This window comes from Emydura macquarii, unplaced genomic scaffold (assembly GCF_026122565.2).
Source record: "Emydura macquarii macquarii isolate MOO-44397 ecotype Brisbane River unplaced genomic scaffold, CSIRO-AGI_Emac_v2 contig_1146, whole genome shotgun sequence".
Lineage (NCBI taxonomy): Eukaryota > Metazoa > Chordata > Testudines > Chelidae > Emydura > Emydura macquarii.
Window position 1 is genome coordinate 19470495 of NW_027131283.1, and position 16295 is coordinate 19486789.

The 16295-nt window shown below is 37.7% G+C and overlaps 1 protein-coding gene across 6 annotated transcripts in view; it reads right to left on the reverse strand.

Annotated features, from left to right (window-relative positions):
* PTPRK (protein tyrosine phosphatase receptor type K) overlaps positions 1-16295 on the reverse strand; it is a 546210-nt gene that overhangs the window by 17389 nt on the left and 512526 nt on the right. For all 6 annotated transcript variants that reach the window (XM_067546724.1, XM_067546722.1, XM_067546723.1 and 3 more), the window contains 6 exons: positions 14111-14271; positions 8842-9026; positions 6907-6994; positions 5546-5622; positions 2716-2752; positions 393-490 (listed from right to left, as the gene is read on the reverse strand). In XM_067546724.1, coding sequence (XP_067402825.1) covers positions 393-490; positions 2716-2752; positions 5546-5622; positions 6907-6994; positions 8842-9026; positions 14111-14271 — 646 coding nt within the window. The remainder of the gene's footprint in view (positions 1-392; positions 491-2715; positions 2753-5545; positions 5623-6906; positions 6995-8841; positions 9027-14110; positions 14272-16295) is intronic.

The following is a 16295-nucleotide window of genomic DNA, read 5'->3' on the forward strand; positions in this document are numbered from 1 at the left end:
TGCAAAATAATCTGCTGATTTCTATCTGCTGTGAAAGATGATGTGCACTTGTTGTCTAGTCAGCTAGCTGTGATCATCTGAATTCAGGGTAACATACAAAAGTTTCTTACGCACTAGATTGTATTATGAATTATGGATTCAGACAGCATTGTTCCCTACTCATTAAAATAGCATGGCAACAGTCTGATATAAAGAAAAGACCCAATGTAAAGCAGCCATATGATATAATGCTACTTTAAGTTGCAAGGACATATGAACTCAGAAAAATACTATTTTTTCCTCTTCATCCCCAGAATTAAAGGTGTCTTTCAAAAGAGTCTTCTGTATTTTCTTTGGCAACAGTTTGAGAGGCTATCCTTAGGATGTAACATTTTAAAAATTAAGTTACTTACCCGTCCAACTTCAACTAGATTTGTAACCATCACAACACAAGCTGACTGTTCCTGCCATATCATTCTCCAGAAATCATACACTGTTTCATGAACTGGACCTGAGGGGAAAAAATTCAATATTATGTAATAAAACTACTACCCAACTGAACATTAAAAAAAAACTCTCTTAGCACAGGCATTTGATATGCAGAAAGTTATTTCCTCAGATATGAAAGGTTCTAATAATCCCTGCATAATTGCAGTATTATATTGACGACAGTTAATATGTTAAACCATAATGTTATTCTCATAATCAGGGCAGAAACATCTCAATTTAACCAAATTATGACTTGAAAGATACTAAAGTAAGTGCTCATACACTGTACCAGCTACTCAGATATGACAGTGATAGAAGCCATATGTGGATATAATTTTTTAGTTTTGTTGTAACACTTGTTAATTGACATGGTTGTAAATTTTAGTGTCGATATTACACAAACATTTGGTTAAGAATACAAACGTTTTTTTCTACTCATGTTTGATCATACGCTGTAACCTAGGTCTAAATGTAACTGGCAACAAATTGGTGTGTCCTGTATGCACAAGAACTTACAATTGTATTAATTAATGTGCTAAAACACAACTAAAAGTTCAGGTGTAGACACAGTTGGTACAGGTAGGTAAGCATGTATAGATTTCATTAGAACACAAAGTAAAGGACTTTTGACCGAAAAATGACAAAATTCTATGGGCCAAATTTTTAAATAGGCTTCCATTTAGCCTCTAATTTTGCAGGTACAATCAATTACAGGTAAATATTATTAGATTTAGACATCTAATTACTTAATTTGTGAGCATAGTTGGGTAACTACATGGCAAAATCATATTATTTATGCCTACAATTGACTGCAGATGCAAAACTGGAGGTAGTCTTTAACTGCAGAAAAGGACCTGGGGGTAACAATGGATAAGAAGCTGGATATGAGTCAGCAGTGTGCCCTGGTTGCCAAGAAAGCTAATAGCATATTGGGCTGCATTAATAGGAGCATTGCCAGCAGATCGCAGGAAGTGATTATTCCCCTCTATTCGGCATTGGTGAGGACGCATTTGAAGTATTGTGTCCAGTTTTGGGCCCCCCACTACAAAAAGGAAGTGGACAAGTTGGAGAGAGTCCAGCGGAGGGCAACAAAAATGATTAGGGGGCTGGAGCACAAGACTTATGAGGTGAGGTTGAGGGAACTAGGCTTGTTTAGTCTGCAGAAGAGAAGAATGAGGGGGGATTTGATAGCAGCCTTTAACTACCTGAAAGGGGGTTCCAGGGAGGATGGAGCTAAGCTGTTCTCAGTGGTGGCAGATGACAGAACAAGGAGCAACAGTCTCAAGTTGCAGGGGGGGAGGTCTAGGTTGGACATTAGGAAAAGGTTTTTCACTAGGAGGGTGGTGAAGCACTGGAATGCGTTACCTAGGGAGGTGGTGGAATCTCCATCTTTAGAGGTTTTTAAGTTGTGGCTTGACAAAGCCCTGGCTGGGATGATTTAGTTGAGGTTAGTCCTGGTTAGTCCTGCTTTGAGCACAGGGTTGGACTAGATGACCTCCTGAGGTCCCTTCCAACTCTATGATTCTATGTGGCTCTATATTATGAAATGAAAACAATTGAATCAAACCTGTTTACTTTTCTACAACTTGCATAGCTTCACCTGAGATGTGAAGTGATTAATTTATACAGATAATTTATACAGAAGGAGGAAACCTCCTCCTCTCCTGCCCTTTTCCTTCCAGAGTATTGAATCTGTAAGACTTCCCTCACTTCTCTCTGCTGGTCAAAGCTCCATGGGAGGATTCTGCCCATCTTTGGTCTCAGTTTGTTCAGAAACTGCTACAACGGTGGTAATCAAACGTTATTTATCCCAGCAGTATTGGACTTGGACCAATACCATGTAGCAGCGCAACATACTGTGCTATGAGAAGAGAAACACCTGAGATAGGCTGAAATTTTCTTTTTCTTTCAGCCCATGTGCCATTCCCCCACTCACCCTCAAAACTGCAAATGACTGTAGTAACTATTGACTACACTTATATGGGAAAAAATTAATAGAAGGAGTTACTCAATATCTATTTAGTGCAACAAGTTAGAGCAAGTTTTAATTTATGCTAATAATTTAATGTATCCAAGTAGGCAATTTATATTAAATTGCTGCAGCACTGAAGGAGACTCAGTGGCTGTTGTGCACTATACATTATAGACCAAATCTGGTTCCATTTTTACGTCATATGTAAAAACACAGAGCCCACGGATTGTTAGAGAGCAGGTTTACTAGGTAACATTGCTCTGGAAGATTCTTACCTTGGGTTGCAATGTAGTGACTTGGTCTCTGATAGCCCTAAAACAGAAGAATAAGTTGTTTTCTGTACTTTAATACCAACCAGAACAACTTAGGGAAGGGAAAATGAAGGCATAATGGGACTGTAGACAGCTTAGCTATAGAAAACCTTTTCAGAACAGACTGGTAGCTAAGAACTGTGTATAGCTCAGGGGCGGCATCATCAGCCCAGGCAAGTGAGGCACAGTTTAATCAAGATTTACCAGAAGCTGCAAAACACATTTTGCATATTCTTCTTTTTTTTTAAATTGACACACACTCTCTCTCTCTCTCTCTCTCTCTCTCAAATTATGATTTGGTTGAAAATGTCACAACTCACTCTCTCCAGCAGCAAAATGCAATACCAGAATCTTGGTATAGCTAATAGTGCCTCAGACTGCTGCTTTGTTATCATGGCAATTTATCACGCCCACAAGTCATTTTATAAGGGCGTTGCTATGATAACCACTGCTTGGTGAGGCCACAGCAGGATTGTCGGAGTTTGCAGGGGACGGGCCCTCTGGCTTCTCACACATACAGGGAGCTCACCTCCGTGGCCCCCTCCCCCCCATAGGGCGACCTTTGTGTGTGCATGAGAAGCCGTTGCTGAGCCCTAGGGCCTGCCTCATGTTCCGCCATCCCTGCCAACCTGGGTAGCAGCGGCAGTGGTGGCAGGTCCTTCTCCCAAATCTGCCTGCTATTTCTTCAGTATAAATAAGGTAGGCTTTTAACAACTATTAAATTATATACTGGGCAGGGTAGAAATAACTATTTTGTGACTTGTGCCTCACCTGTCAAAAAAAGTCATGAGCCGCCACTGAATAGCTCATAACAAAGACATTTATTGAGTCTGAAAAGGTTCAAATGGTAACAAATAAAATGGAAAAATTAACATTGGACCTGAGCATACTTTGTGCTGTAACAGTAAAAGTTATTTTAGTCAGGCTGAGACTATTAATTAGTCTTTTCTTTTGGCACCCCCTTCTCTGCTGACTGCACCAGGTGACTTATTTAAAATGTAGTGAAATTGGTCTTTTCCTTCACATTACCAAAAAGGGGTTAGTCTTTGTTACCATAAGCCATGAAATGAATATATACTTTTAATTTTCTTATACAAATAATTTTAATTACAAATGCACAAGAATGTCTATTAGAGCCATACATCATAATAATGGAACATTCCAACGTCAGAGCTGGACAATGTGTGTGTGCGTACAATCAATGCCCTGCTGCATTTGGATACAAGAGAACGTTCTGCAAAATGTTTTCAGTATTGTACACAATGTGTGTATGTCTATTATATTGTATATGATACACACACATGTATACACACACACACATATACAGAAAAAAACCTGTACAACTGAACCTTTCCAGTTAACTGGCTATGTTCCATTGCTTGCGGTTCTGCACGATTAATAACTATCGATTATTAGCATGTCAACTGGACGATGAACGGATTCTGTACTAAATTAAATCATCAAAAACTTATTCAGACTGATGCTAACAATAAGGTAGAAAGATCAGAGGTGTAAGAAAGAACTAAATTTAGTAGTGGTAGTATGCGAGGAAGTGATCTAAGATATCACTCTGTGAGAATGAGAGAGAAATAACCCTAGCTATTTGCTGGGATATAGTCTTACTAAACCAATAGGGTCAAAAACTCATTAGAGGAATCATGGATCTTTAGACTCTTAGTATCCCCTTGTTGCCACTAAACTGACTGATTTCTACATATCTGTGCAATTTGCACCCTCTCTCTGAGAACTGTTTAATCATCCATCCCAATGATTGATTACCTTCCAGTATAGCTCATAAAAATTCTTCTGAACAGCATTTTATTTGTGTCTTTAGAATCGATCTGATTACTAAATATCAGAAATTCTTTAAAAAACAGCCTAGGAAGGACAATCCAGCCCCCTATGAGGTCTTAATGCCCAGCCCCAATTTCAAATTACACAAGTTTAACACAGTGCTACACTCTCTTTATACTCAATGTTTTCACAAACAAGTAGTAAATATTTCCAGCAAAGTGCTAGTGTAAGTTTGTGGCCTTCCTCCTTGGTTATGATGAGATGGTGTTTTTGTCCAAATGGGAAAACAGCACCCCTGAGAAATGGGATTTATCAAAAAACCAAGGGAAACTTTTTGTGGAAGTCCTTTGTCAAAATATCTCTGGGCCTACACATCATTGTGGTGGAGGTAAGAAATTCAGTGCTATATGTGTTGCAGAAACTTTATATCCTAGAAGTCTTAAGTTTTACAAACCACCACTGAAAGGGAAAAAGGAGTTAGTGTGGTGCTACATATAGAAGAAGTTGAGAAAAACTAGCCATTTAAAACACACCCAGTAAATACTCTGGGTGATAATATTTTTACAGGTCTTTCATTCATCCATATTATTTGTTCTCTTTAATACAGGTACATACATAAAGTATTCACACAAAAGAAAATGAAAAAAAGAACAGGTATTACGTGAGGTAAATTAAATGAAGCATGCACTGATATCTAGTAATAAAAACAGAAAAGTAAAGTAATTAAGAACAATGTCTATAGCAAATATTTACAGTAGGATGTTGTTATTCACATGTAGTGGTACTTACATCCCTGTACAGCCAAATCTACAGCCCAAACCAAAGTCAGATGTGAGAGAAAGCACAACAATGTCAGTGAGTACTGGGACGCAGAACAAGGAAAGTGTACATTTTGTTCTTAATAAAAAAAGCTTTCAATAAATTTGTAGGCACAACATGCAAAAAGTTTCACACACAGAAGCTGGCAAGGTGAGAGAGAGAAAGCCATGCAACCACTTACATCTATATAGTTGGCATTAATGTAATCCGAAGAAGGATCATCCTCAACAGGTTGCAAAATCACTCTGGAGTGGTCATCTGTAAATGTAAGAAATAAAACCAAAAGTAGGTATCATAGAAATTCCTTCAGACTTGACTAGAATATAAATGTGAAATAAATGGCAGGCAACTATGGCAATTATAATGCTATAGTGGACTGGAAAGGCTTCTGGGGAAACAGCTAATGCTTGACCATTTAAAATCTTTAAATATGAGGACTACCTTGTAGTTACACAGAGAAGGGTCTTTTGTCTGAGGAGCTGGAAACGCTTCACAACAGTTAATACATTTCATTAAGCCTGTGTATTTAGCAAGTATCACAATACTACATAAGGTAAATTGAGACAAAGAATCTAAGTGATTTGACCGAAATCACAAAACAAGTCAGTGGCAGAGATGGTAAATGAAAAACCCAAAAGGTGTTAACTATGAGTCCTTCACTCTCATTGTCATGTAACTTCATATTTAATTCCTTCAAAATGTGCACATCATTTCAATCATTAAAATGTGATGAGTGCCATTATTACTGCGCACACAACACCCATTTAAAATGATAATCCAATATGTTTACCCTGTGTTTGAATCTAAGGTCTGGTCTACACCCCTTAGCAGCATAGTTAAACCGACCTAACCCCCACTGTAGACAGTATGAGGTGGACAGCCACTGAGGGAGGTGGATTACCTACACCAGTGAGAGAGTCCCTCGTATCAGAGTAGGTAGTGTGTACACTGAAGCACTACAGCCGCACTGCTGTGCCACTGTAGAATTTTAAGTATAGACATACTCTTTAAACTATCAAAAACTTTATGCCTAAGGATTAGAGAGAGTTAGGATTAGAGAGAGTTAGGATTCCCTTATCCTAATCATCAATGTAAAACACACCTATGTTAAACACTTGGGGTTCAGATAAACACAATGGCTACAAGTAACAACAAAAAAAAGCATGTAGACAGTACGGTGTACTTTAACCTGGCATACAACTATAATTCATAACACTACAATTAATATAACATTCAAGGGGATTTCCTACTCTGTTACTCTCATCATGTTTACCTCCACACACACGTATGTACAAACATAAAATTAAACACAGATTAGCACTGCAGGGAAAGAATCTTAAATTACCATAACTACCTAAAGATAATGGCACAAATTCTGGAGATAGCATTGTAATTCCACACTGATCAATAATGAGTATTTGATTTGATGTGCCACTGCATTTTTTTATTTTTACTTTACAAAGCTATACAATAAATACAGTAGTATATGAGAGTTAATATCAGCACAGTCAAACACTGACTGCAAGCCATCTAGGAACTTACATGCTATAATGTTTCCATAACGGTTCTTTGTTCTGTTTTGATCCTTTTTAGCGACATCCCAAGATGCTGACTGTCCCTCAAAGAAACTCTATTAAAAATATGGATAAATATATAAAGAAATTAGCTTGAATGAAATTATTAATCTAGCCATGTTAAAACGTATGTAAATTTTGAAAACAATATAGTTAAAGACAACTTTTTTAGGATGGCATGATGATATCCTAACAGTTCTCTATCATAAAAGAATTTCAGCTTTGAATATCTCACCTGTCATCCACTAGCTTCCTTGATTACAATGGTAGAAATTTAGCTATGGAAAGAGGGAGTCTCTCTCTCTCTCTCTTTCTCAGCGATCCCTAGAGACTAATGAATGAGCTACTGATTTCCAACCCAGTCCTCCTAACCCAAAATAGGTAGAGGTATGATGGAGGTTTGATGGAGGGCTAGAAGTGGATGGACAAGTGCTCAACGGTCTTTACAAGGTGGGGAGAAAGGAAAAAAAAAAAAAAGAATCTCAGATTAAATATAACGTACCATAATATATTCAGACACCTACTACTTATTCCATAATTTTTCTTAAGAGTGGAACAGGCACAACTCTGGAACATAGCAATCACAAAGCCTCCTCCTAAAACTTTGTTGTTCATGCTCTTATTTTAAAGCTACTAGCAAAACTTTAAAACTACCAGCAAAACATTTTCCAACTCCTCTCCATATTGTGGAAGGTGTAAAATAAAGGTGGCTATCTCAGTGATGGCAGATGAGACTCTTCTCTCCGTTCTTTTCCATTGCCCACAACTTGTATTCCATGCTTCTACCCAGTTGCTGTGACATGTACCACTATAGCTTCCTTTCCAGGTACTGTGCTGCCCCGTGCCTGGGAGATGAGCCACAGAAATAGAACAGTAACTACTGAAATGCACACTCTCCTTCATAGGCCCACATTAGGGCAAGGAGGGATGAAGCAGGAGGCCATACATCTGAAGTAGAAATCAGGGACTAAACTAGTCACTCACTGTTCTTTGTGCACTATGGAAGTACAACCCTGAAATTAGGCACGGTATAAGAAAACACTGACAAAGGGGAACATGTACCTTATGTAAGTGAAGAGGGAGAATGACAGGGGTATGATGAAAACAGCTATGCATCTGTATTAAGTCTACCTCTCTATTAAATCCATAAGTAGGTGGTGTGGGTAAGGCTTTAAATTTAGTCAGCACAAGTTACCAAGCAAGTGGAAACTTACATCATTTTAAATACAGTTGTAATTGTGTGCAAGCTAGGTTGTAACACTTTATTGTTTCTTACATTCTGATCTCTAACAAACCTCCCAGAGAATCCAAAGCCAGAGATGGAGGAGAGCTATTAGGGTATCCAGTTGATCTGTACCCACCCTCCACGACCAGTGCTGGATTTTTCACTGTTGGACATTTCTAGTGCTTAGACCACTCTACTGTAATTTGGAATGTCTCAAGTAATGGAACTCCTCTCATCACCTCCCTTTGGGATTATTCCACTATATCTCAGGCCTGGTCTACACTGCCACCAGCGGTCGACGGGAGCTTGTGTATCTCCTGTTGACTGACTTACACTGCCATAGCACTGCGTCTTCACTGCGCTGCGTTGACAGGAGATGCCCTCCAGTTGACACAGTCTTACTCCTTTTGGAGGGTTGGGAGTTTAATGGTGTCAATCAGAGAGCACTTCCGAGATCGATTGAGTGGGTCTCCACAGCCTGCTCAATCGATGCCGTTGCATCGATCCCTGCAGCCCTGACAGTGTAGACATACCCTCATTGTCCAAATTTTCTTTCATCCCATTACAATTAGTTTAATCCTTCTTCTGCAACTCAGAGCCCCCATTGCAAACAAAATATTGTACTCTGAAGGGATTTTTCTGGTAAACTAATTAATGAATAAATCACTGAAGATCTACCTCATATTCCTCTTTAAAACCATAGCTATCAGACGTCTTCATGAGGTTAATATGTTGCAGCAAGTCAGCTACTCTGATGGCCGGGTGCAGCTGTCCAGTCTGGTAAGGGGACTCTGTTCCTTCACAAAGGTAGCGAGGGACATCCAGCAGGCGACTAGACTCTGCTGTTGCACTGTGATTCTCATCTGTGGTTACAAGAACCCAGAGAAGTAACATTTATTCTAACACTAGGGCATACATTTAAAATGAATCAACTACAGTAAAATTTCCAACCTACTATTTAAACAGATAGGACAGTTTTAGAGGCTTACAATTTTTCATCACTTCACCTTCCCCCAAGATTTCTGAGTGTGCAAGCTAGCACCCAGCAAACTCTGGGCATCAAATAAATAAATTTATTTATTTGACTGCAAACACACTGAAAATATTGTGATTCTCTTTCCTGTAGAAATGAAGGTGTACAGATACTTCATGAAAAAGCTACAACGTTTTTAACGGTCACTTTTTAGGAAACTTCACTCTTTTACTGAGTATCCAAATATCCAAAATTTAAACTTTTCTGAAACAAGGATGTGTAATAAAGACAACAAAACTATGAAATAAGCAACATAATGAGGATAAGTTCTTCAATGCTCCCAGTTCACGATGATTCTACATCCAGAATCAGTGAGTTCAGATCCCAGTTTAAAAAACAAACAAAAGAACCCACCACACACCGTAGATTCCAGGCATACCATTTGTTCTAAAAATTCTTCATATTAGGGTTCAGACTACATCATCCATTTGGGATGAAGAACCAACACATACAGAAGTAGAGACTTTAACACTACCATTCTGTCACCTATCCCAAGTGTCCTGATTTCAACTGGACACTCTCTATTTCAAGTAAAGAAAGAAATATTATTTATAAAATTAGTTTCTAAGAATTATATTAGTATGTAATAATCCTCTCATCCTGAAGGATTCCAAAGCACTACTCACACTTAAATTGATGTAGAAATTCCATAAGGGATCACTTCTTTCACTGCTGACTTGCAGTCAACATCTTGGGTGAAATGCAATAGCTTTTTAATAGCACACAGCAATTCTACTGACTGTTTAACACAGGAAGTAAAGGCAAATGCCACTTTCAAAATTCCAATTAAAATGGCAGGTAGTATTTAGGAAGACAGAATGTAATTACAGAAACCAGAATTTGGATACCTAACTACTCAAAGTATGTTGCTGCGGTTTTCATTTTTTCTTAGGCAACAGCTGATTTATCATTCCAAGTCATTCCCTAAGTGATCCAACACCCTGACATGCTACCTTGCAATCAGTCCAGCCCAAACCTTCCCAAACAGGCTAAAGAACCAAACAGAAAGCCCTCACAATGGAGCCAGAATTTCAAGGTTTGGAGAAGGAGCCCTGCACTTAAAAATTCTCTACAACTCTGCCAAAGGTGCATAAAACTTGAATGCTGTATCAAATGAAATCAAAGTAAGTATCCTCGCTCCTTAAGCTGTCACACAAGAGTTGCTAATTTCAACTCATTTATGCCTCATTAAACCATCTAACAGCATGAGTGACATGTACCAGTCACTTTTACTGTACATATTAAACCATACACATTTCAAACATGCTCTTGATTTGCAGTTCTCTATAGTTTCTTGCAATATACTTACCAGTAATAGGCACTTTAACCCATTGAAGCAGCAAAAAACAAAGAGTGAACAAGAACATAAGACATTTATTTTTAAGTCTGTATTAGCTTAGAAAATGACTAAAATATAAATAGCATTAAAAAGTTATGAAGCTTTTTAACATTTCAAATAGTTTCTAATATATAAGGGCCATATCATGCCATCAATTTTTAAGCAGAACTCCCCACTGAATCAAATGGAATAGTATGAATCTAAGAAAAGCAAAATTATCAGAGTAACTTACTACTAGATAATGTATGTACAATGGAATGAGACGCTAACGTGCTAAAAATGAAGAACATGAAAAAAATATTGAAATATCTAGTACCACTACAACCTAACACAAGCTTTGGATAAAATAAGAGTCATTTGCTATAGTTTTGGTCATATGAAATACTTCTTAGCTGTGAAAAACAAATGAAAAGTATGCTGAGATATGAATACATACAGAAACTATTAAACTCTCCTTCAATTAACCCCTAGGGCTTGGTCTTCACAGTTGTCTGTCACAGTATAATTTCAACAGATTTACCTTTGGATATCAAGAAATTTGTTTCACCTAAATGAATTAGTGGTTTTAGTAGTTCTAATGTCATTGCAAATATAGTAGGACATTGAACAGCAAAAAGCCTGAAATAATACGTATTAGAAAAAAGCCTCCCAAGGAAACCCATTAGGGAAAGTTCCATTTTTAAATACCATCCAATCAGTAAGTCTAATTTTGCTGACTTCCTAGTATTAAAGCAGCCATGGCAAGTGACTGAACTCTAATACCATTCATTAGATCATATCAAGTCAGGAAAGAGGATACAAACTTCATTCTCCCACTGCATTTTTAAAAACATTTTGTTGTTTGTAAAAGCCAAAAAAAAAGAAAAAGAAGAAAAAAAAAAGAACCCCCCAGAAAAACCAAATAACCCCTCCCCCCCCAACAATAACAAAAAAGCTCACCCCTGTTCAATGTTTAAAATAACTCCAACGCCTGCCTATCACTTGGGCATTTAAAAATTGTAACTACATTAAGGGTGGAAAACATCAATCAAGATTTTATTAATCTTCCCTCCATATTAGATATTTAAATCTCTCTTCCCCCCCCTAATTATGCCTGTTCTTTTTGTTTAGGTAGAAAATAGAGCTTGGGGTGCTATCTAATTACAGCTTTTTGTTTTGTTTTTTCCAGGTTCTAGCCTCCTAGATCAATTCATCCGGATTAGTTCTAGTGCCATGGGGAGGTAAATATCTATAATGTTTTACAAGTGTTATCATTTAGCTCCTATTCACTTAGCACTGGCACTAATTTTAAATGCAAGAATTAAAGAATTTTTGTTGAGGTGGATTGACACTTATTTCATCTTTAAACTGAGCTGACAAACAGAGTATAGAGATGAATATACCAGCATTGTCTGATAATAGTTTGGCTATCTATTATCTAAAATGAGCAGCTTCAACACTGCATACAATGTATTTGTCTACAGAGCTATAAACCATGCAAGGAGATGAAATCCATGCAGGAACAGATGATGAAGGACTAGGTCCTCACCTAACACAGCAGTCGGTACAAGTGGATCATTGGGCACTGCAGGAAAACAAAGCTCATGAAGAAATACATTACCCTCAATTAGTGTATTTTTAAGAAGAAAAATAACAACAGGATAAAATGCACAGTGAAACACCCATTAATTTTGTTACAGCAAACAGAGAATGTATACTTCCAGTTTACTGGACATCATGCATAATAGAGGGGAAAGGGTATCGCTTATATGCAGTATATTTTTACTAATAGGTAAGACAAACTAAACTTCAGCTGCATTGAATTAGGCAATGATGTTCCTAAGTAGAAGGATACAAAAGAGATTATTTGAAGTGAAGTCCAAAAGACATCATATACATTTAATTTAACAAACTTTTATTCTTGTAGGGGACACTATCTGTCACATTTCTTCTTTAGTTCACTTTTACAGAACCGTATCTTACCTTTTTAATCCAACCCAACCCTCAATGTGCAACATTTACCCAAATGCCACAATTCTAATTAAAAGCTTGCCAATTATCTTAGAAAACTAAATAAATATTTGCAGTTCTCAAGGTATTACCTATAGTAAATATAGGGAAAAACAAGGAAACACTGCAGATACTGATGTAACTATTTTATGGACTATGATTAGAGCTGTTGGGAGAAATGTATTCCATTTCATGGAGGATTTTGATATTCCAAAATTTGATTCTGTTCTGATTTGGAACAAAAAACAAAAAATTCAAAATTTTCTGCAAAAGGAAATAAAGCCAGAGCCATGGGGCAATCTGCCTCGTTGACTGCACTAAAGCTGCTGACCCTGGATCAATATTCCCAGGGCTTCCAACCTGACTGCAGGGGAGCTGTGTGAGAGAACTGGCAGGAAACCAGGCAGGTTTCCAAACTTGCCTGGTTCGCAGCGTTCCAGAGGAGCCCGGCCTCAGTTCTGTTTAGATTCCGATGAATTAGCGGTTACTCGTGAAATTCTAACCAGCTCCAGCCACAATTGTACACAGCCACTATGATAGCACCTTAACTGCATACAGATGTGGCAAGCATTAGGTTGGTATTAAACTTAAATTGGATAGGAGATACTTAGAATGTCATCTCCATAGGATATTGAGCTTTACTGACCTGAACAGTGAGATCTAAGGTTGCCCCCAAATTTTGTTTCCTATATGACAATGTTACACATTGCTGCCAGACACCAAGAGAGTTTCTATTCAGATTTCTAACTGGCTCCAAGTGGAGAAAAGTCAAAAACTAATTTTTGACATTATCATGTACATTTTTAATTTTCTCCAACAATATTAAGGTCCAATAATACAACAGATCAAGAATCACTGTTATAATTACTACTCACTACTGATATAGACCTTGAGTCAGGAAAGCACTTAATCACATGCATAACATTGACTTCAATGGGACTTAAACGCCTTCCTGAGTCACGACCTTATAAGTACTATAGTAAAGGAGTACGGGGGGGGAAGTCCCCAAAACTACACATTTCAGTAGTAACCCTTCCTCTCTTCAAAGAAATACAAATACATAGTAAATCTCTAAATATGCCAGCAAACATGCATTTTGCAAAAAGATGGGAAGTGGAATTGTTGTTGTTCCCTTCTGTTGCAACCTCCTCATCTCCAAAAGGGAGAAATATAATTGGGCTCACGTTAAAAAGAAGCCAATTAATTATGGTTACACACATTGTGCAAAATAGTAATTATTTAATATTTTGGTATACCCTTGTCTAGTAAAAGAATATTTTGGAATGCAATTTAAAAAGGTGCTTTAAAAACACAGAATTAGCTTTAGAAGGTGTACTAACCAGTATTAACTATAACTAATTGCAAGTATATCAAAGAACATGACAAGCTCCTGGGGACAAAAACATACACAATCCATTATACATAAGCATTCCTTTCTAAACACTTTTATTTCTCTTATCTTCTACTGAAATCTACATTTGTACGATAGCATGGTCCTACATACAATGATCCTGAAAAGCAAAATATCATCCCTATTCCCTTGTAACCAATTATGATCAATAGGATCTATCACTGTTTGTACTTACATCTGGGACTGAAGTTATGAGAGTCCATAAATGTGATTGAGAGGGGATCCTCGGCATGAAGGGTGCTCTGATCAGCGTAGCTCCTATCCATCGCATTCACCATATGTGTCATTTCTTGTCTGGTGTTCCCCATGGCATCCTTGCGTTTCTTAGCAAGTTTGCTGCCCAGCCAAGAAAAAACAAACAAACAAAACACCTTAATATTTGATGAAACATTAACACCCACAATAGTAATTAATGATGGTGTATGTGACTGAGGCTTGGTAGCAATAAGCACTGGCTGATGTTCCAAAATGCATAGCCACAATTATATTTCCTGCTATATGAGAGAGAGAAAGAGAGAATATATATATTTATGCCACATAAATATGTTAATATGCAAATTCTTACTTTCCTACCTAGTGCTATTTTTTCCAAAGAGTAATTATACTAATATAAACAAATTAGAGACTGTAGTTACATTTTAACCAAAGCAACAAAGAAGTAGCACCTGTACATGCAATTTTATCAACCATCCCCATTTATCAACCATTTTGATTTTATAACTGGATAATTCATTTCCCTGTTTTTCCTATTCGGGAGAAACCATTTTACCACTTAAATTACTTTATTAGCCAAGAAATCCAAAAACACAGCTTAATTTAATTATTCAAGGCAGATTAATATTATTTTTTATGTTAGGAGATGCTCCTTCAATTTAGATACAAAATGCTAAATAGTATCATACTTCCTCATCTTTCCTGATGCTAACTTTCTTGTTCAGAAACAATCTGTAATTCTATGACACTTTAGAACACTAGATTTTTTGAATTAGCAACCTCATACTGTGAATGTATCACATGCAAAGGACATAGCAACCTGAACTGTATAGCTAAAATCAAAATTGGACACTGCCCCTGAATTGCACATTGAGGAAATAGTTCAAGAAAGTCTCCTTATGAATGTTGCACTGCAAGTGACTCATTGCCCTTGGAGGTTCAACAAAGATAAGTGCAGAGTCCTCCACTTAGGAAGGAAGAATCCCATGCACAGCTATAGACTGGGGACCGACGAACTGGGCAGCAGCTCTGCAGAAAGGGACCTGGGGGTAACGGTGGATAAAAAGCTGGATATGAGTCAGCAGTGTGCCCTGGTTGTCAAGAAGGCTAATAGCATATTGGGCTGCATTGGGAGGGGCATTGCCAGCAGATCGCGGGAAGTGATTATTCCCCTCTATTTGGCATTGGTAAGGCCGCATTTAGAATATTGTGTCCAGTTTTGGGCCCCCCACTACAAAAAGGATGTGGAGAAGTTGGAGAGAGTCCAGTGGAGGGCAACAAAAATGATTAGGGGACTGGAGCACAGGACTTATGAGGAGAGGCTGAGGGAACTGGGCTTGTTTAGTCTGCAAAAGAGAAGAGTGAGGGGGGATTTGATAGCGGCCTTTAACTACCTGAAAGGGGGTTCCAGGGAGGATGGGGCTAGGCTGTTCTCGGTGGTGGCAGATGACAGAACAAGGAGCAATGGTCTCAAGTTGCAGGGCGGGAGGTCTAGGTTGGACATTAGGAAAAAGTTTTTTACTAGGAGGGTGGTGAAGCACTGGAATAGGTTACCTAGGGAGGTGGTGGAATCTCCATCCTTAGAGGTTTTTAAGCTGAGGCTTGACAAAGCCCTGGTTGGGATGATATAGCTGAGGTTAGTCCTGCTTTGAGCAGGGGGTTGGACTAGATGACCTCCTGAGGTCCCTTCCAACTCTAATATTCTATGATTCTATGAAGTTAGAGCTGATTTTAAGACTATTTAAAATCTTAAATGTGCAAGGTATTACATAATGTGTCTTTTAGTTCTATATGAATGATCTACATACATTTTATTACATTAATGAATATTATAAAATTCTCAAAATTGATATTGTAGTAACAGCTACAACTCAAAGCAGTATGGCTAAAGTTAATTATCTGGCATGGTCTTCTTGGATGAACCACAACCACCATATAGAAAATAGGTAATCAGCGCAGCAAAAAAAAAAAAAATCTCATTTCTAAAAAGCAGTTTAATTTCATGACCTTTTTCTATGGAAAAACAATGTTATTAACATAGTGTTAAATGCTTTTACAGTTTGCAGCTATCTTATTTATCACTGGATAAAATGTCTGTGGAGCCTTTTAGTTTTGGTGGTAAAATTTCAATATTCTGCAGCTACATA